Source organism: Dendropsophus ebraccatus, chromosome 5, assembly GCF_027789765.1.
Source record: "Dendropsophus ebraccatus isolate aDenEbr1 chromosome 5, aDenEbr1.pat, whole genome shotgun sequence".
In the NCBI taxonomy this organism is placed as follows: domain Eukaryota; kingdom Metazoa; phylum Chordata; class Amphibia; order Anura; family Hylidae; genus Dendropsophus; species Dendropsophus ebraccatus.
The window spans coordinates 82,333,129-82,353,994 of NC_091458.1; the positions used below are offsets into that span (position 1 = coordinate 82,333,129).

General features: G+C 42.9%; 1 protein-coding gene across 13 annotated transcripts in view; it reads right to left on the minus strand.

Moving 5' to 3' along the window:
• The window catches only part of MYCBP2 (MYC binding protein 2), a 246,511-nt gene that overhangs the window by 69,795 nt on the left and 155,850 nt on the right, over nucleotides 1–20,866 (minus strand). For 11 of the 13 annotated variants that reach the window (XM_069970649.1, XM_069970651.1, XM_069970658.1 and 8 more), the window contains 3 exons: nucleotides 14,725–14,822; nucleotides 9,772–9,888; nucleotides 9,126–9,266 (listed from right to left, as the gene is read on the minus strand). In XM_069970649.1, coding sequence (XP_069826750.1) covers nucleotides 9,126–9,266; nucleotides 9,772–9,888; nucleotides 14,725–14,822 — 356 coding nt within the window. The remainder of the gene's footprint in view (nucleotides 1–9,125; nucleotides 9,267–9,771; nucleotides 9,889–14,724; nucleotides 14,823–20,866) is intronic. The other 2 variants (XM_069970654.1, XM_069970660.1) reach the window with 2 other exon arrangements.

The following is a 20,866-nucleotide window of genomic DNA, read 5'->3' on the forward strand; positions in this document are numbered from 1 at the left end:
GAGCACCCCTGGGGTCAAATATAGACTACATAAGTTCACATTTGCTCCCTTTTATACATACACTTGGTAATGCAATAAAGCATTCAAGACTTTCCCACTATCTCTGTTACTGTTGAACTTTTTAAATTGTGTGTGTCTCTAGGACATGTTGCAAGTTTTTTTTGTTTCTTTTTAGAGACATATAAGCTTTAAAGGGTTCATACTATCTTGTAACTGTTAGCTAAAGTTATTAGCAGTACAAATCTCTCCACTCCTGAGCACCTAAACAACAACCACCACCTTCAGTCCAGGGCAAATGCATTCAATGGATACTGGATTATTGCAAATCCACAGATGTGATAAGTATTATTTATCAGCTTTTAAAGTGACTCTGTAACCACAATCTGACCCCCCAAACTGGCAGCCACCACCAAAGGGCACGGGGCTGCCAGTTTAAAAGTGGTTTTTCATGACAATAACTGCATCACCTGCACCACCACAGGACTTATCTTGGATTAAAAGCAGTTATCCGAAGGTACAAGTGGTTTGGGGGGGTCAGATTGTGGGTACAGAGTCACTTTAAGGCCCTTTTACATGGGCCAATTATCATTAATGAGCAATCCTCGCTTGTTGTCTGACTAAATCTTTTCTGTAGCCGATAAAATTATTATTTTGCACACATCTCTCTGCCTAAACAGGAGACGTGCAGCTGATAATGCATTTAATGGCTTTGCAAATGATACAGTGATTGTCCATGCGACCCAATGGCACAGCTGATGCCCTGTAAAGGAGTTGCAGGTCATACACCGCCTAAAGGCCTATGTTTACATTCAAATGACTACCTAGTTTGAAAGTGAAACTTATTTGTATATATCTTTTATATGCAGTACAATAGGATAGGAAATGAAAAGTAAATGAACGTAAAGATACAGGTAAGGAACAGCATAAAAGTATATAAAAGACTGGTGAGAGGAGGATAAAAGAACTCACCTGAGCAAAAAAAGTTTTTGAAGTCCAAGATAAAAAGTCCAAATCCCTGGTTCCGTGGCTAGCATAAAAGATATTCTGGATAGCAGAAGTTTAGAGAGAAAAAATTGACAGAGAAAATCGGGAAGCAGCAGACTACACAACACACCAATGATGCAAAGGAAAACACTGAATAGAAAACTCTGAATTTTGTTTAGTGAAGACTTGAAGAAATACAGGTCAGATAAACGTTTGGAAAGGATGTAGTGTGTCATGCCATTTAATGAAGAGCTCAGAGCAAATTTACACAGGACTGATAATGTAATACTGAATATGTCTGCATGAAGATTAGGTAATGCACTACTATGGGCAAAAATGATACTCTGGGTATGCTTAGCGCAGGAGCTGAAAGCATGCATTTTGCTTTTAATTTTCTATAGATCACAGTCATTTAACATACCCTCTGAGCCTGCACTAAGCATGACACAGTGTTTAAGCTTTGCCAGGAGTGATCCTTTCACCACTACTCAAAAAAGGACAAACCACAAATTTAATACAGAAAAGAAACCAAAGAATCCTGACAAATCCATAGGTCAATAGATTATGTTAGGATCCAACACTAAATCTATAGCATGTAAAATCAGAACTATAGATGCCAATGAGAACAGAGCCTTTATCCTGTTTAAGTGGCATGCATTTGCTAAAGTTTACAAGTTTTGGCAAAAGTCTTTACATTTTACTTCTAGGGTAGACTCACACATAAGTTTGCGGCGGATATCATGCTGCACATCCATATACCACCATATGCCATTAGAGTCTATAGCCCTGCATTCTCACAGGAAAATTAACTTCCGCTGCGAGAATGCAGGGCTATACACTCTAATGGTAACCAGTGTTGCAGTGGTTTTGCTGCGATATGTGCAGTGTGTAGTGTAGCATGCAGTGGCAACTTTAAAGAGGATGTACAGTACCACCAGGTACATCCTCTTTAATGTGAACCCACGGATCGAACGGCGCAGTCACGGGGAAGCCGGTGCCGTGGTCCGTTTTTCGGACCGCGGCCCGGTTCCCGTGCACGGTGCAGTTCTATGCACTGGACCGGCCGGTGCTCAAGCACTGGAGGTAGGCCGGCTTGCCCCCAGTGGTCGGGAATTACCTCCCCTGTATGACGCGGCTCCATTAGAATTAGAACCGGGCTTCCCTGTGACAGCGCCGTTCAATCCGTGGGTTCAGATTAAGGAGGATGTACCTGGTGGCGCATCCTCTTTAACTACTTCTATGCCGGGACGATAAAAATAATTAAGACACCATGCATAGACTCTCCGCTCTTTGGGTCCGAGCTCACTGACCGCCTGCTCGGCTGGAGAAATAGCACAGTAATTGGCTGAGCGGGCTGTCAGTGAGTTGGGACCCAAAGCAGAACAGGTAGTGTGCTAGAAGATCCTGGTAGGAGTTAAAGTTGCCACTACATTCTCGCAGCGGATTAGAATGCAGGGCTATAGACACTAATGGTAATGAGTATTACTGCGTGAAATCTGCTGCAAACTTGTTAAATGTGAATCTACCTTTAAGGTCCATTTAGGTGGGCCGAATACTGACAAACGCTCACTGCAGATCATCAGCCTGCGTAAAAGATCCAGAGATCAGTTGGCAAATAAGAAATCTCTAGCTTCTCAACTGATGGCCTCTTTTGTGCAGCCATTTAAATCTTTAGCTGCACATCTTCCTGTGTAAAACTGAATGTGAAGTGGACTATGATCAAATACAGCAGCCGCACAACTCACTGAGGTCCCTAATAATGTGTTTACACAGACTGATTTATTTGACAGATTATGGAAGCCAAAGCCAGGAACAGACTATAAACAGAGACCAGGTTATAAAAGATTGAGATTTCTCCTCTTTTCAAAACCATTCCTGGCTTTAGCTTCAATAATCTGTCATAAATCTGTCTATGTAAACACAACCTAAGCACAACCCAACAGTCCGAAGAGCTCTTAGGGCCCCGTGCACACAGAGCAAGAGCGGCGGAACATGTTCATTCTTCAGCGCCAAGAGATGCAGTGTGTGAGCCTCCCATTGTGAGTCATTATGACACGGAGGCTGGCGGCATTCCGCGTGGACAATTCCGCCGCTCTTGCTCTGTGTGCACGGGGCCTAAGGGCCCTATTGCACCAACAAATTATCTGACAGATTTTTTTTAAGCCAAAGCCAGGAATAGATTTGAAAAAGGGGAGAAATCTCAGTCTTTCCTATATGACCTATTCCCTGTTTATAGTCTGTTCCTGGCTTTGGCTATAAAAAAAAAAAAAAAAGAAAATTAAAAAATCTGTTTATGTAATAGGGTCCTTACTTACACGTTACATCTGTGTGAGAATGGAAAAAATAGGGAGTATCAGGTTTCTGAAAGTCAAAAGCAGTCTTGAAAATGTTGAGCTCTAGTTGAGCAGTCCCACAGAGAATGACTAGAGAGCTGGCTGTTCTGGGGGCAAATTTGTCCCAATACCTGGGACTGAATTGGGTTGCAGCGGACAGATCCCCACTGAGCAGCTTATTATCCCCTATCCTGTAGATAGGGGATAACTTCACATGGGAATACCCCTTATAGAAACGCTCCATTTTAAGACAATTAATCCCCATCTATATTATTTCCCTGATAGAGGAGATCCTTGCTAGAAATCAAGGGAAATGGCTTCAAATTAAGCCCCCTTCTGTTCACATCTATTAATTCTGTCTGAATTTGTGGACCCACAGACACAGACCTTTCATTTCTATGGCCCCATACACAGACCAGTGTGTGTTACAGGTCCATGTTGAGGTTAGGATCTGAGCTGCGAGTACCCAGCTACAGATGTGTAAATGGGGCTCCACTGTTTCGTAGTACATACTACAGTATGTATGAATACAATGTACAATAAAAAAAAAAAAAAACATCTGTAAAAGTTCTGTGAGTTTTATAAAACATTGCACCTGAAGACAGTGGGGTGGGGGATTTATTAGGCTGTCAGATTCTCTCTGTTGCCCATAGCAACCAGAGTTCAGCTTTCATTTTACCAGAGCAATATATAAAATCAACTTTATTTGGCTGCTATGTGCAACAAAAAAAAATCTTAAGACTGCTTAGTAAATCTCCTCTAATTATTTTAAAGTGATTTCCTACACTGACAAATACCAACAGGGTACTTGTTAATAAGAAGGTAGACATCCAACTCTTCTGCAGTCTAGTCAGGTGTGGAAGAGCAGACACTGCAGTCTGATATGTTGGAAGACAAGCTGACATATACTAACCAAGGTTCTAAGCAGTAACTCATGGCCAGCCTATAGTACATCCACTAAGTATTCTGTTATAGATAGTTATCGGACATGGTGGTAAATCTGAGCCTATACAGTAGCTGGCCTAGTGGTTTCTAAAAGCAGTATATAGTCAGTTTAGGCTGTGTAGCCTATTCACTTTGTTCCACTTGAACCACCACAGAACACAAAAAATGTAGCAGTTATCTTTTAATTATCCATCAGAACAATTTCTATTATTTTAAACGGAACATGTCACTAGTTTTAAGCTGCGTGACCAACAAGCAGCACAGCACACTAACAAGCTCCCTTAAAACTTGTGAATACAACCCCTGGTAAAAAGTATGGAATCACCAGTCTTGGATGAGCACTCATTCAGACATTTCATGCTGTAAAACAAACTCAGATCAAAAACATGATACAATATTAAGGTCATTCCAAAGTGCAACTTGTTGGCTTTCAGGAACACTCAAAAGAAATGGAGAAAACATTGTGGAAGTTAGTGAATGATACTTTTATTGACCAAGCACAGGGAAATAAATATGGAATCACTCAATTCTGAGGAAAAAAGTGTGGAATCACTCAAATTGGAGGTAGAAAAAAAGGACACACCCAGTCTATTTCCTTTCCCTAAATGGACACCTGCCCCAGATTAGATGTGTCCGTTAGTCTGCAGTTAAAAACACCTGCAGTCATGACACCTTGGAGGGCTGCTGGACGAAGTGGAGTGGCGAGAACCATGGCTCCAACAAAAGAAATGTCCCTTGAAACAAAAGAGAGGATTGTGAAACTTCTTGAAGAAGGTAACCCTTCACGCATGGTTGCTAAAGATGTGGGCTGTTCACAGTCAGCTGTATCCAAGATAAGGACCAAATACAACCAGCATGGAATGGTTGTTAAAGCCCAGCGTACTGGTAGACCAAGAAAGACATCAAAGCGTCAAGACAAACAACTTAAGGCCATTTGTCTTGAAAACCGAAAAAGTACAACTAAACAGATGAAGCACAAATGGGAGGAAGCTGGAGTCAATGTATGTGACCGAACTGTAAGAAATCGCCTAAAGGAGATGGGATTTCTATACAGGAAAGCTAAACGAAAACCAGCATTGACACCTAAACATAAAAAACAAGACTCCAATGGGCTAAGGAGAGGCAATCATGGACTGTGGATGACTGGATGAAAGTTGTCTTCAGTGATGAGTCAAGAATCTGCATTGGACAAGGTGATGATGCTGGAACTTTTGTTTGGTGCCGTTCCAGTGAGATTTATGAAGAGGCCTGCCTGAAGAAAACAACCAAAATTTCCACAGTCCTTGATATGGGGCTGCATGTCAGGCAAAGGCACTGGGGAGATGACTGTGGTTAATTCTTCCATCAATGCACAAGTTTACATTGACATTTTGGACAGTTTTCTCATCCCTTCAATTGTGCAAAACAAGAGTCCGTGGAGCCTCAGTTACGAGTCTCAGAACACGGGATAGCCAGATATCTCCAGCCTGTTGCCAACGGGGTGCCTCCATGATGGGGAGAGCACCACACCACCCTGATAAATAACCCCTTAAGTCCCACTCGGTTGCGAGTATTGGAACATAGACAGGGAAACAACAGGGTGGCCCCTTTTGTCAATGTCTAACTCAAGGTGCGAGTATTGCGATCATGACAAGGGCTTGCAAAGGCAGGCTTCCACCCACAGACAGCCGTTTCGGGGGTTTTGCCCCTCGTCAGTGTGGGGTAGGATTCTGGCTAGTTGGGGCAATGAAAAATCAACCAACAAAACACAGTAATCACTGAACTCAAGGAGAACAGCAAAAAAATTCCAATGAAGTACTCAATCAAGAGTCTCCACTGATGCCCCCAAAAATTTAAATATGCAAAACAAGAGTCCGTGGAGCCTCAGTTACGAGTCTCAGAACACGGGATAGCCAGATATCTCCAGCCTGTTGCCATGATGGGGAGAGCACCACACCACCCTGATAAATAACCCCTTAAGTCCCACTCGGTTGCGAGTATTGGAACATAGACAGGGAAACAACAGGGTGGCCCCTTTTGTCAATGTCTAACTCAAGGTGCGAGTATTGCGATCATGACAAGGGCTTGCAAATACTCGCACCTTGAGTTAGACATTGACAAAAGGGGCCACCCTGTTGTTTCCCTGTCTATGTTCCAATACTCGCAACCGAGTGGGACTTAAGGGGTTATTTATCAGGGTGGTGTGGTGCTCTCCCCATCATGGAGGCACCCCGTTGGCAACAGGCTGGAGATATCTGGCTATCCCGTGTTCTGAGACTCGTAACTGAGGCTCCACGGACTCTTGTTTTGCATATTTAAATTTTTGGGGGCATCAGTGGAGACTCTTGATTGAGTACTTCATTGGAATTTTTTTGCTGTTCTCCTTGAGTTCAGTGATTACTGTGTTTTGTTGGCATCCCTTCAATTGAACAGATGTTTGGAGATGATGAAATAATTTTCCAAGATGACAATGTATCGTGCCATAGGACAAAAACAGTGAAGGCATTCCTTGAAGAAAGACACATTCAGTCGATGTCATGGCCTGCAAACAGTCCAGATCTCAACCCAATTGAAAACCTGTGGTGGAGATTGAAAAAAATGATCCACAAGAAGACTCCAACCTGCAAAGCTGATCTGGCAACTGCTATCAAAGAGAGTTGGCACCAAATTGATGCAGAATACGGTTTGTCACTCATCAAGTCCATGCCTCAAAGACTGAAAGCTGTTATAAAAGCCAAAGGTGGTGCAACTAAATACTAGTGATGTATTTTGAATGGTCTTTTGTTTATGTTTTTTTCATGATTCCACACTTTTTTCCTCAGAATTGAGTGATTCCATATTTATTTCCCTGTGCTTGGTCAATAAAAGTGTCATTCACTAACTTCCACAATGTTTTCTCTTTATTTCTTTGAGTGTTCCTGAAAGCCAACAAGTTGCACTTTGGAATGACCTTAATATTGTATCATGTTTTTGATCTGAGTTTGTTTTACAGCATGAAATGTCTGAATGAGTGCTCATCCAAGACTGGTGATTCCATACTTTTCACCAGGGGTTGTAGTCAGTGATCCCTCAGTCAGAGGTAATGCATGGCCAAGATGACTCAAAGCTTTGCTCCTGGCTGAAGGTATAACTTTGATTTCTCAGAAACGGCAGTCAAAGTAAATTATATATTATGATAAGGGAGCCCAAAACCATTGACAGGTTCCAATTATAGTGTACCGGTCATTCTGGGAAAACTCCTGACACGTCATAGGGACATGTCAAAAGTTTTGAACAATGCCTTCCTTTTTTTTGAATGGTGGCCCGGTTCCCGCTTACAGCGCCGTTCTATTTCTGGGCACCGACCGGGGGTGAAGCACTGGAGGCGGGCTGCCTGCCCCCAGTGGGAGGAAACAGGGGTTTCCTCCTACGGGGGCGGGCGGGCGGGTCAGACCGTCTCCAGTGCTTCAGGCATCTTCCCCACGCAGGCGCCATTCTATCCATGTGCAAAGCTTAAAGCAAATGTACTGATGGTACATTCGCTTTAAGTAGCAACATTTCATCAGAACCAAAAATCTCTACAAAAATTACTAGATGCAAAAGCAGTGTGCAATACTGATAAGCATACGTAACATAGCAATATGCTGCAAGATTCTAAAAAAACCTGCAGTGTGGTAGTAGAGGGTATTAAAGAGGTATACTCATTATCAAAAGGTATATTCTATTTACAGAATAGGGTACAACTAGTGAAACAGTGAGGGATGCACAGGAATCCAATTAGAGATTGCCAGGAAAGAGGTTCCTTAGCATATTATATTCTCTGCAGAAGGGGTGAGGGAAAATTTACTTTTTACACATGCTACTTTGTCATGCTGTGCCTTACATCAAATAGTTAATAAAAGCTGTGATTTATAAATATAAAGTCACGTTCACAGGGCTGTGAATAGTGCTGTTCTACAGTACTGAAGATAAATGATCATTGACAAAGTAAATAGCACGACAACGAAAGAAAAAAAAACTTAATGCCATATAATGTTGTGAGGTATACAGGATTATGCTGCAGTTCTGTGTCAGAGGCTCCGTTCAGGGCCTCAGTTGCCGATTCTGTTTAGTGGCAGCAAACAGAGCTGGGTGAAACTGTGCACGATGGACACTACTGGCTTTAACTGGGTCCAAAGGATCTTCTGCCACAACATTCATACTGCTTTGAGTTTTTTCCTGTTATTTAAACAGATTCTGCAACTAAGGATCCAAACAGAACGTCTGACACAGATGTGAACGAAGCCTAAGGCTGCATTCACAAGTCCCGTGATCTGTCCGTGCTATACGGACGTTGAATGCAACTCCTGGACTGTTTCCCCAGGCGGAATGATGTATCACCATCATGCCGGCCAGCAGGAAAATTGCCATGGCTCTATCATTACAGTGCCGCAGCGATTCAAAGTTTCCCTGCTGCCAGCATGATGTTGATACATCATGCCATCCAGAGAGAAAGTCCAGGACCTGCATTTAACGTCCGTGTTTTACGGACAGAACACTGGATGAGTGAATGCAGCCTTACTGTTTAGAAAGAGCATTTGCAGCTAAATAGACCACTAGTAATAACCTAGTCAAATTTGCATTGTGTTCATAGCAAAACAAAGACAGTATAAAACACAGATAGCACAATCGAAGGTATTAAAGTACAACAAGCACTGTGATACTGTGATTAAGTGATCATTCCTTGTTGATGCTGATGCAGACAGTACATCTGTATAAAATGCCTGTTATCTTAAGAATTGTTTAAACCAAATATCTATACAGTATAATAAATGATCCATATTTTAGAAACCAAAAATTTAAAATGAATGAGAACTTGAAATGAGGAGCCTCTAAGGCAATTCAATAGGGGTGCCTTTTACTTACATCAACAGGAGCCAGGAGACTCTTGCCAAGATGCTGATTAAAAGACAGGCACCAAGCTTCATTGTAACCATTCATGTTAGGAACATACTTCTTTATTGTCTCATCATTCAGCCTTAGCCACACACCATCATCATTGTGGATCTAGATGGGAAACAAGCAACAATAGCGAGCCATGCTCTCCTGTAACTACCCGTACTTTGGTTAGCAATTACTACATGGCTCTTTCTAAAAGCCAGTGATAGGTGTGAAGCAAAACAGTGAGGGTCTACGCCACATGCATCACAGATGATACCAAAGTGTAGTGAGGCTGTGAATAGTGATAAGGAGTGAGAGGAAAACACTGAAATAAGTAGAAAAGGAAAACAGCATGAACGATAGAAGAGATGGCAGTGTCTAAAACTATGGGACAAGGCAAAAAAAATGTATGCACAGAGTTATATAACAGAATTATTGTAATTTAGAGGAAACATCTAATGTACATGTAGTCCTTTATCTGAAAAAAATAACTGCCTATTGCAATGTTATAGTAAGTTACAAAAGTTGTAAAAATATGAAGACATTATTAGTTTTGTAAGTTAAGTGGCTAATAATATATTACAATTGGCCACAAACAAAACATCCATAAGAAAGATGTCTAAGGAATTACCTCATCAACAAAAGCGATGGTCCCATTGACTTTCACTATGCCTATTTGCTCACTCTGAAGGGAAGGGTGGCTACGAATACGGAGCCCTGCACTGTCCTTGGCGACAAATTTGCGAACCTATGAAGCAGAGGTAGACAGAAAAGGAGAGAAAAGCTAAGCGCAAAAGCACTACATAAACAAAGCCTCAAAATATAAAAAAAAAAGGTTAGGTGATACATCCAGGCAGAATTGTTACAGGTTGTTGCTAGTTTCCCAGAACAATACAACAATTGCACATAGCAGACATGACCATCAACAAATACATTTCTGCACTAAAAAGACATAAGGCTTAACATGCAAATAATGCACAAAACAGAGCTACACACTAAATGATTTTCAGATCTCATTTTTACACTTCCCCATTTCAAAATGTCAAAGTTTCATTTTATTTGTACACTATGGGGGAGATTTATCAAATATGGTGTAAAGTAGAGCTGGCTCGGTTGCCCCTAGCAACCAGTCAGATTCCACTTCCCATTCTTTAGACTCTTTGAAAAATGAAAAAAAAATGGAATCTGGTTGCTAGGGCTAGCTCTACTTTACACAGGTCCCCCTAGCAACCAGATTCCACCTTTCATTTTCCAAATAGTCTGTGAAGAATGGGAAGTGGAATCTGACTGGTTGCTAAGGGCAACTGAGCCAGCTCTACTTTACACCGTTTGATAAATCTCCCTCTGTATTTTTACAAATTTAAGCCTTTTTTAAGCTAATAAAAGTTTAGTCAATTAAAAACGAGCCGAAATAAGACCAGCCATATAATTTTCTGCTTGGTGTCATCACGGAGTTTAAAGGAGAAGTCCGGCCAAAATTAATTTTTGATATGTTGTTACTTATGAAAAGTTATACAAATTTCTAATGTACATTAATTATGGGAAATGCACATATACTGCTATTTCCCTTAATGTAGTAGATCAGGAAGTGTTAGAAATATCTCTGAAGAAGTGACGTCACGACCCAGGGTGTAATTCCTATGGAGTGTCCAGCAGGGGGCGCTCTCTATATAGAAGTCTATGGGACTTTATTGTTTCTATGGGTTTCTATGTAATGTAATGTAATGTAATGTAGTGTACAGTGCTTTATTGAATGAATACATCTATGGAATACTTTGGGGAGCAAGTGTCCTTGCTCCCCAAAGTATTGCATAAATGTATTCATTCAATACATTCAATACACAGTAAGCCAGCCGATCCGCCGCATTTCCGCCGCATTCCCGCCGATCCGGACCATATACATTGAACTACAGCTCCAATCATCTGCTTCTAGTATGAACCGGTGATGGGAGCTGTAGTTGGGTAATGGATATGACATGCCGCCGGGCGCAGGGGGGAGCCGCTCAGTACACAGGAGCGCTCCCGCCTCCTCCTCCTCCTTCCGTGATAACTTCCGCCTATACCAATGCTGAGTCCCTGCCTGGCCGCCGCTCTCCGCTCTCATATACCGGCTCCCGGCATCAGCGCGGACACCAGGATGCATCGGGAGCCGGTATGTATGGGGGGGAGAGCGGAGAGCGGCGGCCAGGCAGGGACTCAGCATTGGTATAGGCGGAAGTTATCCCGGAAGGAGGAGGAGGAGGGGGGAGCGCTCCTGTGTACTGAGCGGCTCCCCCCTGCGCCCGGCGGCATGTCATATCCATTACCCAGCTACAGCTCCCATCACCTGTTCATACTAGAAGCAGATGATGGGAGCTGTAGTTCAATGTATATGGTCCGGATCGGCGGGAATGCGGCGGATCAGCGTGTGGCGGATCGGCGGGAATGCGGCGGATCAGCGTGTGGCGGATCGGCGGGAATGCGGCGGAAATGCGGCGGATCGGCGGGCTTACTGTGTATTGAATGTATTGAATGAATACATTTATGCAATACTTTGGGGAGCAAGGACACTTGCTCCCCAAAGTATTCCATAGATGTATTCATTCAATAAAGCACTGTACACTACATTAAATTACATTACATAGAAACCCATAGAAACAATGAAGTCCCATAGACTTCTATATAGAGAGCGCCCCCTGCTGGACACTCCATAGGAATTACACCCTGGGTCGTGACGTCACTTCTTCAGAGATATTTCTAACACTTCCTGATCTACTACATTAAGGGAAATAGCAGTATATGTGCATTTCCCATAATTAATGTACATTAGAAATTTGTATAACTTTTCATAAGTAACAACATATCAAAAATTAATTTTGGCCGGACTTCTCCTTTAAGGCTCCATTCACACACACACAGGATCTGCAATGGATCTTATGTCACAGATATCAATGTTACTAAATGACTTAACACAGCATCAAATCTGCTATAGATCTAGTATGTGTGAGAAGACCCTTAGAATCCAAATTTAGTATGTGGATCCATGAGCCGGGCAATGACATCAAAAGGAGCCGCCGTGAAGCAGAGAAATCAAAGAAAGGTTTACTAGTAAGCAAGGAAGGCTGCCTACACCTATGGCTGCCTTTAGACAGAGATTTAAATCGGACAGATTTTTAAAGCCACAGCCAGAAACAGACTATAAACAGAAAAAAGAGGTCATAGAGGAAAGACTGAGATTTCTCTTTTCAAATCCATTCCCAGCTTTTGCTTAAAAAATCTGTTAGATAAATCTTTCTGTGTAAACACACCATTACACACAATCTTTTTATTAAGCCAGACAAACTTAACAGCATTCAAATATATGCTTTAAAACAGCCATGTGGATCATAGAAACCTATAGTCTGAAGAGAACTAGAGAGTTAGTTTCCAAGTTTGTTGTGTGTGTGTGTGTGTGTGGGGGGGGGGGGCGCAACTGAGGTGTGACCTTTTACAAGTGAGGTCCAAACTGCAATAACCATATAATTCTCTCTCTGCTAATACAGACACGGGTCCTCTGCAGTTGTACTTGCACAAACTGTATAGCTCCTTATTCTATACTCAATTAGCCATTGAGGTAGTTCTTCTGTATAGGTTCTCCCTTTTCCCCCGACATACAGGAATATACAATATCTTCTAGCATAAGTTAACTTCTAGCAAAACTAAACAAGGGTGAATGTGGAATCCAGCACTCCAGGGACAGGCCTTGAATTAAAAATAGCTATCTGACACTACAACCCGTTTGGGGTGGGTGGGGGCGGGGGGGGGGGGGGTTGGGGGGGTTGTGGAGGCAGATTGTGGGTACAGAGCCACTTTAAGCCTAAGGCTGAATTCACACTTGGCATTTTTCTTGGCTAAAAAGATAAACACTTCTAATCCTGTATCTGTACTGCCAGGCCACTCTGCCAATCACTGGCCACAGGGTTGTCCCAGTCAGTCAGTCTGTCCCGCAGGGGGTTAAGTGTGGATGCATAGTATCCCCACTTAACCCCTTGGGGGACAGATTGACTAATGATTAACGTCAGTAATAGCGCTACTTATTTTAGTTTATATTTTAAATAAATATAATCTAAAACAAGTAGCGCTATTACTGCCGTGGATCATTGATACTGCTACAGGTTTAAGCTTTTATGCACTTAAAAACCGCAAATTTAAGTTCTAATTTTGCCATTTTTCATTTAAAATAAAAGTATAACCTAAAACCAGTAGCGGTATTAGCGATCCCTGCAGTAATATTGCTTGTTTTTGTTTATATTTACTGTAAAAACAGCACATTTTTGTTCTAATTTTGCCATTTTTCATTTACAATAGCAAAACTGAAGCAAAAAAAAATGCTGTTTTAAGTAAATATACTGCTATTTCCTGCTACAATGGAATCGAAGGGAAGAGGATCCTCTATTCTATTATGGAAATTAACAGTATGTTTACTTAAAACAGCATATTTTCGTTTGTTTTGCTACTGTACACGAAAAATAGCAAAATTAGAACGAAAATTTGCTGTTTTCAGTAAATATAAACTAAAACAGGTAGCGGTATTACTGCCAGGGATCACTAATACAGCTGTGATAGTGGGTAACACCGCGATTTAAAGTGTCACTGTCGTGAAATTTTTTTTTTGCAGAAATCAATAGTCCAGGCGATTTTAAGAAACTTTGTAATTGGGTTTATTATCCGAAAAATGCATTTTTATCATGAAAAAGCAGTCTGAAGCTCTCCCCCCTGTCTTCATTGTTCTCCTATGGAGAGAGCTAAAGAAAAGACCAAAACAGGACAACAAAGAGTTAATCTACAAATCCCTCACGGGATATCTCCTGTGACAGTCACCAGTGACCTGTCTGAGCTCAGATTACAGCTGTCACCCAGCTCCGTGCCTGTAATCCTCTGTTATCTGCTTTCTGCTGCCGGCTAACTCCCTCCTTCCTCCTCCCCCCTCCCCTCTCCCTAGAGCAGACTGGGTACGACTCCTGCAACAAGTCACAATTTTCAGATTTTTCAGAGTGGATGAAAAAGAGGAAGGAGGGGGGGACCTGGGAAAAGGCTTTTTACATGCAGATAATGGCAGATTTGGCTAATAAACCCAATTACAAAGTTTCTTAAAATCGCCTGGACTATTGATTTCTGCAAAAAAAAATAAAAAATACGACAGTGACTCTAAGTGTGTTAGATGCACCCAGACATGCTTCCCCTGCTGTCCCAGGTTAATTCCAGAGGTGTTTGCATCATTTTCTCAGGTGTCATTGTCAACTTGATGACCTCCAAGTGGTCAAACTTAAGTTTTCAAGAAATCAGCATGCATCTCCCTTTGACTAGGAGTCGATATTTGATTGAATTGTCGAGTATTTGAATCAAATTTTAGCTCCTCTAGTATTTTACTACTCAATCATCTCTAGTAAGTATAAACTTTATTATTTTCAATGTAAAATCTAGCCGATCTAGCAGATGCACGCTCGCTTACACTGCTCATTGAGCTGTATAATACAGACCTTAGTGATCCAATCATCAGCAGACAGACATAACTGGGTTAAGCAAGCTTAATCATAAGCAAGCTTAATCAAAAGGAATATTCTACCTTGTTAGGTTGAGGTTCTGCTTTTTGTTTTACCAACTGTGTTCCTGGTGGTATCATTCCTTTGGGTGGGTCCTTTACTTTGACTTCTAAACCTGCATCTATATAAAGATGAATAAAACATGTAAAAAAAATAGTACACAACAGCATAAAGGGGTATACAAAAACTGACGCACCAAATCTTCTATTCATTTCCTAAAATAAGTCACCATTTCATTTTAGGTGCAATGTGTGCCAAAAACGGTGCGCAGTGTTTATTTATGCCACAAATAGAGTTTTTCATGCACAAAGACATGCCCCTTTTTGTATACAAGTTTGGTTTGTTGGACAATTTTATTTTACTAGTAAAAACTTTTAATTTATATGCAGAAAATATAACTTCGTAATTTTGCAGGGTTTCTTTTAACATGTTTTCATGTGTAAACGTTTTATTTTTTTGCCTCTAATGTATACAAAATCAGTTGCAGATCATCTGCACACGTGAACATGCCCTTAGGGTATGTTCACTCCTACTATATATACTGTGGATGCTGCAGATTTTCTGGTAAATATTGCATATATAGTAGATGTCAACATACTGTTAAAGGGATTTTCTCCACAAACACTTATTGTATGTACTTTACAATATATGTCAGTCCTGTAAAGCCAAATGAAGCCGCACACAAAAGACTGTTCACAGGATCAGGCATCAAATTAAAAACAAAAAACAAAACTGTTCTGCTAAATAACAGATGCAGAGTGATAAAGTGAAACCTCTCCAAGAGACAACCCCTATAAGAAGATTATGCCCCTGTGACCAATTATTGGTTCCACCATATATTTTGCACAGTGGCCATCCTCAAAAAGACAGCCCCTTAAAAAGACCACTTTTTTAGACTTCCGGTTCCGGCGCAGGGATGTGAGGACGCACGGGTCACAGCTCCTCCAGACCGCCTTTGCCTAACCGCAATTTTACCAACCTGACCGATCCACTCCCCCCCCCCCCCCCCCCCCCCCAACCCCATCGCTGACATTTCAAAATGGATCGCTTGGTCCTGAGAGTGCCACCAGGCCCGACAGCTGCCAACCAAGCTACGCAGCAGGATTCAAAGATGGCGTACGCAGCATACTAGTCTACACTCCCTGGGGAGCACACAGCGCCAAGTGGGACATGCCCAGCTTTAGATGCGCCACAAAGCAATGCGGACCTAGCTGATTGTGACTACGTCCTCCTGTCCCAGGATTCTCAAATATCTCTGGCAGCAGAAGTGCTCACCAGAGAAACTGCCATGCTACATGATAAAATAGAAGATCAAGAGAACTGGGTGCGACGCAATAATTTGCGAATCGTCTGTCTCCCGGAAGCGGTAAAACCACAACACCTAAAGCAGATTTGCGAATCCGAACTCCCTGAAGCCCTGGGTCTGTCGTTTCCTAAAAATGTGGAGAGAGCACACCGTTTAGGCCCTAACATGGCGGCCCCTGAAGACAACAGTGGTACTAGAGCGCGCCCGCGCCAAGTGATCATGAGGTACCTGGACTTGGCAGACAAGGAAGAAATCCTAAAGGCATTCAGGGCCAGAAACACACCCTTGCTCTTGAGAGGATCCAAAGTGATCTTATTTGCTAACTTCTCAGCAGAAACCACCAGAAAACGTAGAGCATTCAGCTGTATTTGCTCCTCCTTATACAAACGCGGAGTCAGATTTCGGCTTCAGTATCCAGCCACTATTCAAGTCATATACAGCGACGGCAGCTTGCAAAACTTCACCTTACCAGAGGATGCAGCGGCTTGCCCCCTACTCCATCTCAGTGATGACAACCACCAGAATGTTCTGGAGTCCATGATTCAAGGAACACAGGAATCCTCCTTCATTCAAAGTCCATACAAGAAGAGGCGCAAACAGCTGCATTTGTCTCCTGTCACCACAGCCCCCCTGCCTACCTGAACAGGGACACACTTTTTGTTTTTCCATTAGGGAGATCTGATTATGTTCACACTGTCATTACAAGATGAACAAATGTTTACCTGAGTTATACTGTCCTCTCCTTTTACCCACTTAATTTCTGGCTCTCAGGACTCTAATTTGCTTTCTCCCTGGGACTGTTTCCCACATGCCACGCATCTAATTTGAAGAGACAGGAGGTAGATAATGCAAGCCCCCCTTCTTAAAAGGGAAACTCACCACTGCATAATGCTCCCCTTCTCCTCCAATTCGCCTCCACTCCCCCATTCCTTCTCTCCCACCCTGCCCTCACCCTCGCCCCCACCCGCTCCCCCAGGTGTCCCCCCTACTATACCCCTACATAAAAGGTTTGAGTGTCTGTTGGGGTGTTCCTCCCCCTGAAAAAAGGAAGTAATGTGCGCCAGTACTATATTGGCCAAGTGTCCTGCTTTGGCCATTCTACCACCTGATGGCGCAATGTTCTTATTGTTTTTTGTTAACATGCATTTGTTCTGTTTATTTTTAAGATGGTTGCTTTCCTTTTCCTGTCTTGTGTCCTGGTCCTGGGGTACCCTGTTCCATCATATCTACAAACACATATGTATATCTCTTGTGGGAAAGTCCCAAACCTCCTACCAAAGAGTTCACTTTGAGAGTTATATCCTGGAACATTAAGGGGTTGCATTCCCCTCAAAAACGCATGATGGTGCTACGGCATCTTTAAAAACTAAAGGCTGATATAGCCTTACTACAGGAGTCACATCTAGAGGAAGGGGATTTTGTTAGAATGAAAAAACTCTGGGTGGGGGAAGTGTACGGGTCCCCGGCGGTAAATAAAAAGGCAGGTCATAACGTTGGTAAACAAAAATCTGACACACTCCTTGGTCAGTTCCGACCATGACAATGAGGGACGCATACATCATATGACTCTGAACTCACCGTTTAGTGCCTTAAGTATATATAATGTATATGCCGTAAATGGGGAAAACGCCCCCTTCTTCACAACATTAGAAACATCCCTCCTGGCAGATACCGTACCGCACAGAATAGTAAGGGGAGATTTGAACACCCACCCACTAGAAGATAGGACATCTGGGACATATAGTCTTACAACACAGGGTAAAGACAAGGTACTCTCACCTCTGCTACAGTCTGCCCATTTGATGGACCCATGGCGTTCTCATAATCCAATAGAAAGAGCCTATACCTTTCACTCAGCGCCGAGAGACTCATGGTCTCACATTGACTATATTCTGGTTTCGCAAAACCTTTACGCAAAAGTTGCACATGCAAGCCTAGAACCTCTAGTGATCTCTGATTCCAATAGCAATCTCCTTACTAGAACAGTTCCCCAAAGGAACAGATATCCTATGGCGCTTTCCCTCTTCAATTAGCACAGATGAGTCTTTTGTCTCTTTCTTGAAAGGGTGGTGGATGTCCTTTGCCGCTGATAACGCCCACAGAGATAACCCGGCCCTCTTTGGGACGCAGCAAAGGTGGTTCTGTGGGGAAATATAATAGCTTACACGTCTGCTAAAAAGAAAGATGTACTCAAAAATTACGAAAACAATAGCAAAAATCTCAACTTGTTACACTGCTTTTTACAGACTCCGAATGCGACAACTAAAGAGGCATGGGTACAGGCCAAACGTGTCTTTGATGACTGGGCTGCGCAGAGAGTTATTTCCAGACTGAACTAGAGGCCACCTTACATAAGTACGGGAACAAAGCGGGTAAGTTACTTGCCAACCTAGCAAAAGGTTGCACCCCACTTAACCATATCACTGCCCTTAAAGGACAAGTGCCATGAAAATCTTTTTCCCAGTAATTGAAGCACATTACAAAGTTATATAATTCTGTAATATGCTTCAATCACCTATCTGCCTCCCTTCCCTGTCTTTTCCCCCCTCCACCCCCCACCAGGAAGTGTAAAACTCACACAGACCTAATTACTGCTGTCACCAGACAGCTCCGTCTTGTGAGGATGAGTCATCAGCAGGAGGGCTGGTCTTGGTCCTGTTACAGCAGCCCCCCTCCCCAGTCCAAGTGATGGTTTGCAGTTGTTCAGCCAATGGGAGTTGAGTAAGCTGAGTCACCTGACAAGGCAGGGGAGGGGAGGGGGGCTGCTGTAACAGGAGGAGCTGAGAGAAGAGCTTGGTGACGGTGACGACAGTAATTAGGTCTGTGTGAGTTAGAACACTTCCTGGTGGGGGGTGGAGGGGGGAAAGACAGGGAAGAGAGGCAGATAGGTGATTGAAGCATATTACAGAGTTATATAACTTTGTAATGTGCTTCAATTACTGGGAAAAAGTTTTTCATGGCACTTGTCCTTTAAGGATAACCATGACCGTGTTCTTACCAGCCCAAAACAAATCAGTGACTACTTGGCCCAGTACTACACATAACTCTACTCAGACCCATCCACCCCAACACTGACTGACACTCTTCTATCTAAAATACCCCCCGGCCATTTCCCAAGACCAACTTGACTCACTTAACGCCCCGATCAACCCACAAATTGTTAATGAAGCGGTTAAAACCCTTAAAAATTCCAAGGCCCCTAGTCCAGACGGATATATCGGGGAATTTTATAAGATTCTAAGTGAACAGATATCTGCTACCCTGTCTGACGTTTACAATGATGCCTTATCTGACAAAGGCCTACCTTCCTCTGTGGACATGTTGTATGTCAAACTTCTACCCAAACCAGGTAAGGATCCCCTTGATCCAGGATCCTACCGTCCAATATCACTTGGTGACACATATTGGTGTCAATATAAATGTTGACACCAAACTGATTTCTAAAATAATGGCGGGTAGGCTATCGGATAAGCAGGCTTTATTCGTAACCGTTCTGCGGTTGCCAATATCCAGACTGTGCTCACAGTGCTCGACAGAGTACGTTTCCTCCCCCAGCCAGGGAAACAGCCGACATTGCTCACACTAGACGCCGAAAAGGCATTCGCTAACATACGCTGGCCCTGGCTGAGGAAGGTACTAGACACCATCGGGATCAGAGGAGCCTTTAGAAACTTACTCTCCCACATATACTCTGCCCCCAAAGCCAGGATATATACCCACGTTTTTTTATCCCGTCATACCTTTATGCAAAGGCACTAGACAGGGCTGTCCGTTGTCGCCACTTCTTTCTGACTTAGCCCTGGAGCCTCTGGCAAGGTACCTTAGCTCCGGAGCAGTTTTCTCCGGCATACGGGTGGGTGAGGTGGTGGCGCGGACTGCCCTCTTTGCTGATGACAATCCTTTTCTCTGATGACCCTGTTCGTGATATACCCAACCTGATCAAAACCCTGGAAGACTTTGGATCTTATTCTGGGTACAAGGTCAGCATGTCCAAATCAGAAATTCCTCCTTTTTTTAACCCCTCTCGATCCCAAATGGCGAAACTCGAACATCTGGGACTAAAACTAGCCAAAAAGACCATAACCTATTTAGGCATCACGATAGGCAAAGACCCGCATTCTCTATATTCTCTTAATTATCCACTGTTAATCTCTAAAATACAGGCAGACCTTTATAGATGGAGGTCTCTCCCTTTATCCCTCATGGGAAGATGCCACTTAATTAAAATGTCTTGCTTTTCCCGTTTACTCTACCCCTTAGACAATCCCAATCCTAATACGACATTCCGACGTTAACACCTTGACATCCTCCTTTATCAAATTCATTTGGGCTGGTAAGAAACCACGAATCTCACTAACTAAACTCACGTTATCCAGGCATCTCGATGGGGTTAATTTCCCAAACATAAGGGGCTACAACTTGGCGTGTTTATTCCGCCACGTGCTAGATTGGCAACATAACACTCGTACACACTCCAATACGCCACTAGAACAACAGCTTTTTGCCCCATGGAATCCAATGGTAATTCTCCATGGCCCTCTCTCTGCGTTGCCCAGATCCCTAAAATTGTCATTTGTGATTAGGGACACTGTTCTGGCATAGAAACAAATCCGCCTGGCCTACAACAGACCCTTTAAATGCTTTAAGCATTTCCCACTATGGAACGTACCTGACTTCCCACCGGGAGCCCATAGACTTTTAGCCATCTGGAAAGTCAGAGGCGTACGAGTTCTAGGTGACTTACTCCACCCAACGGAACATAGATGGCTAACTATGTCGGAGTTATCCACCAAATTTAATATCCCACTTATGGACTTCCTCTCCTTCCAGTAGATTAAATCATAGTTTCACTCTAGACT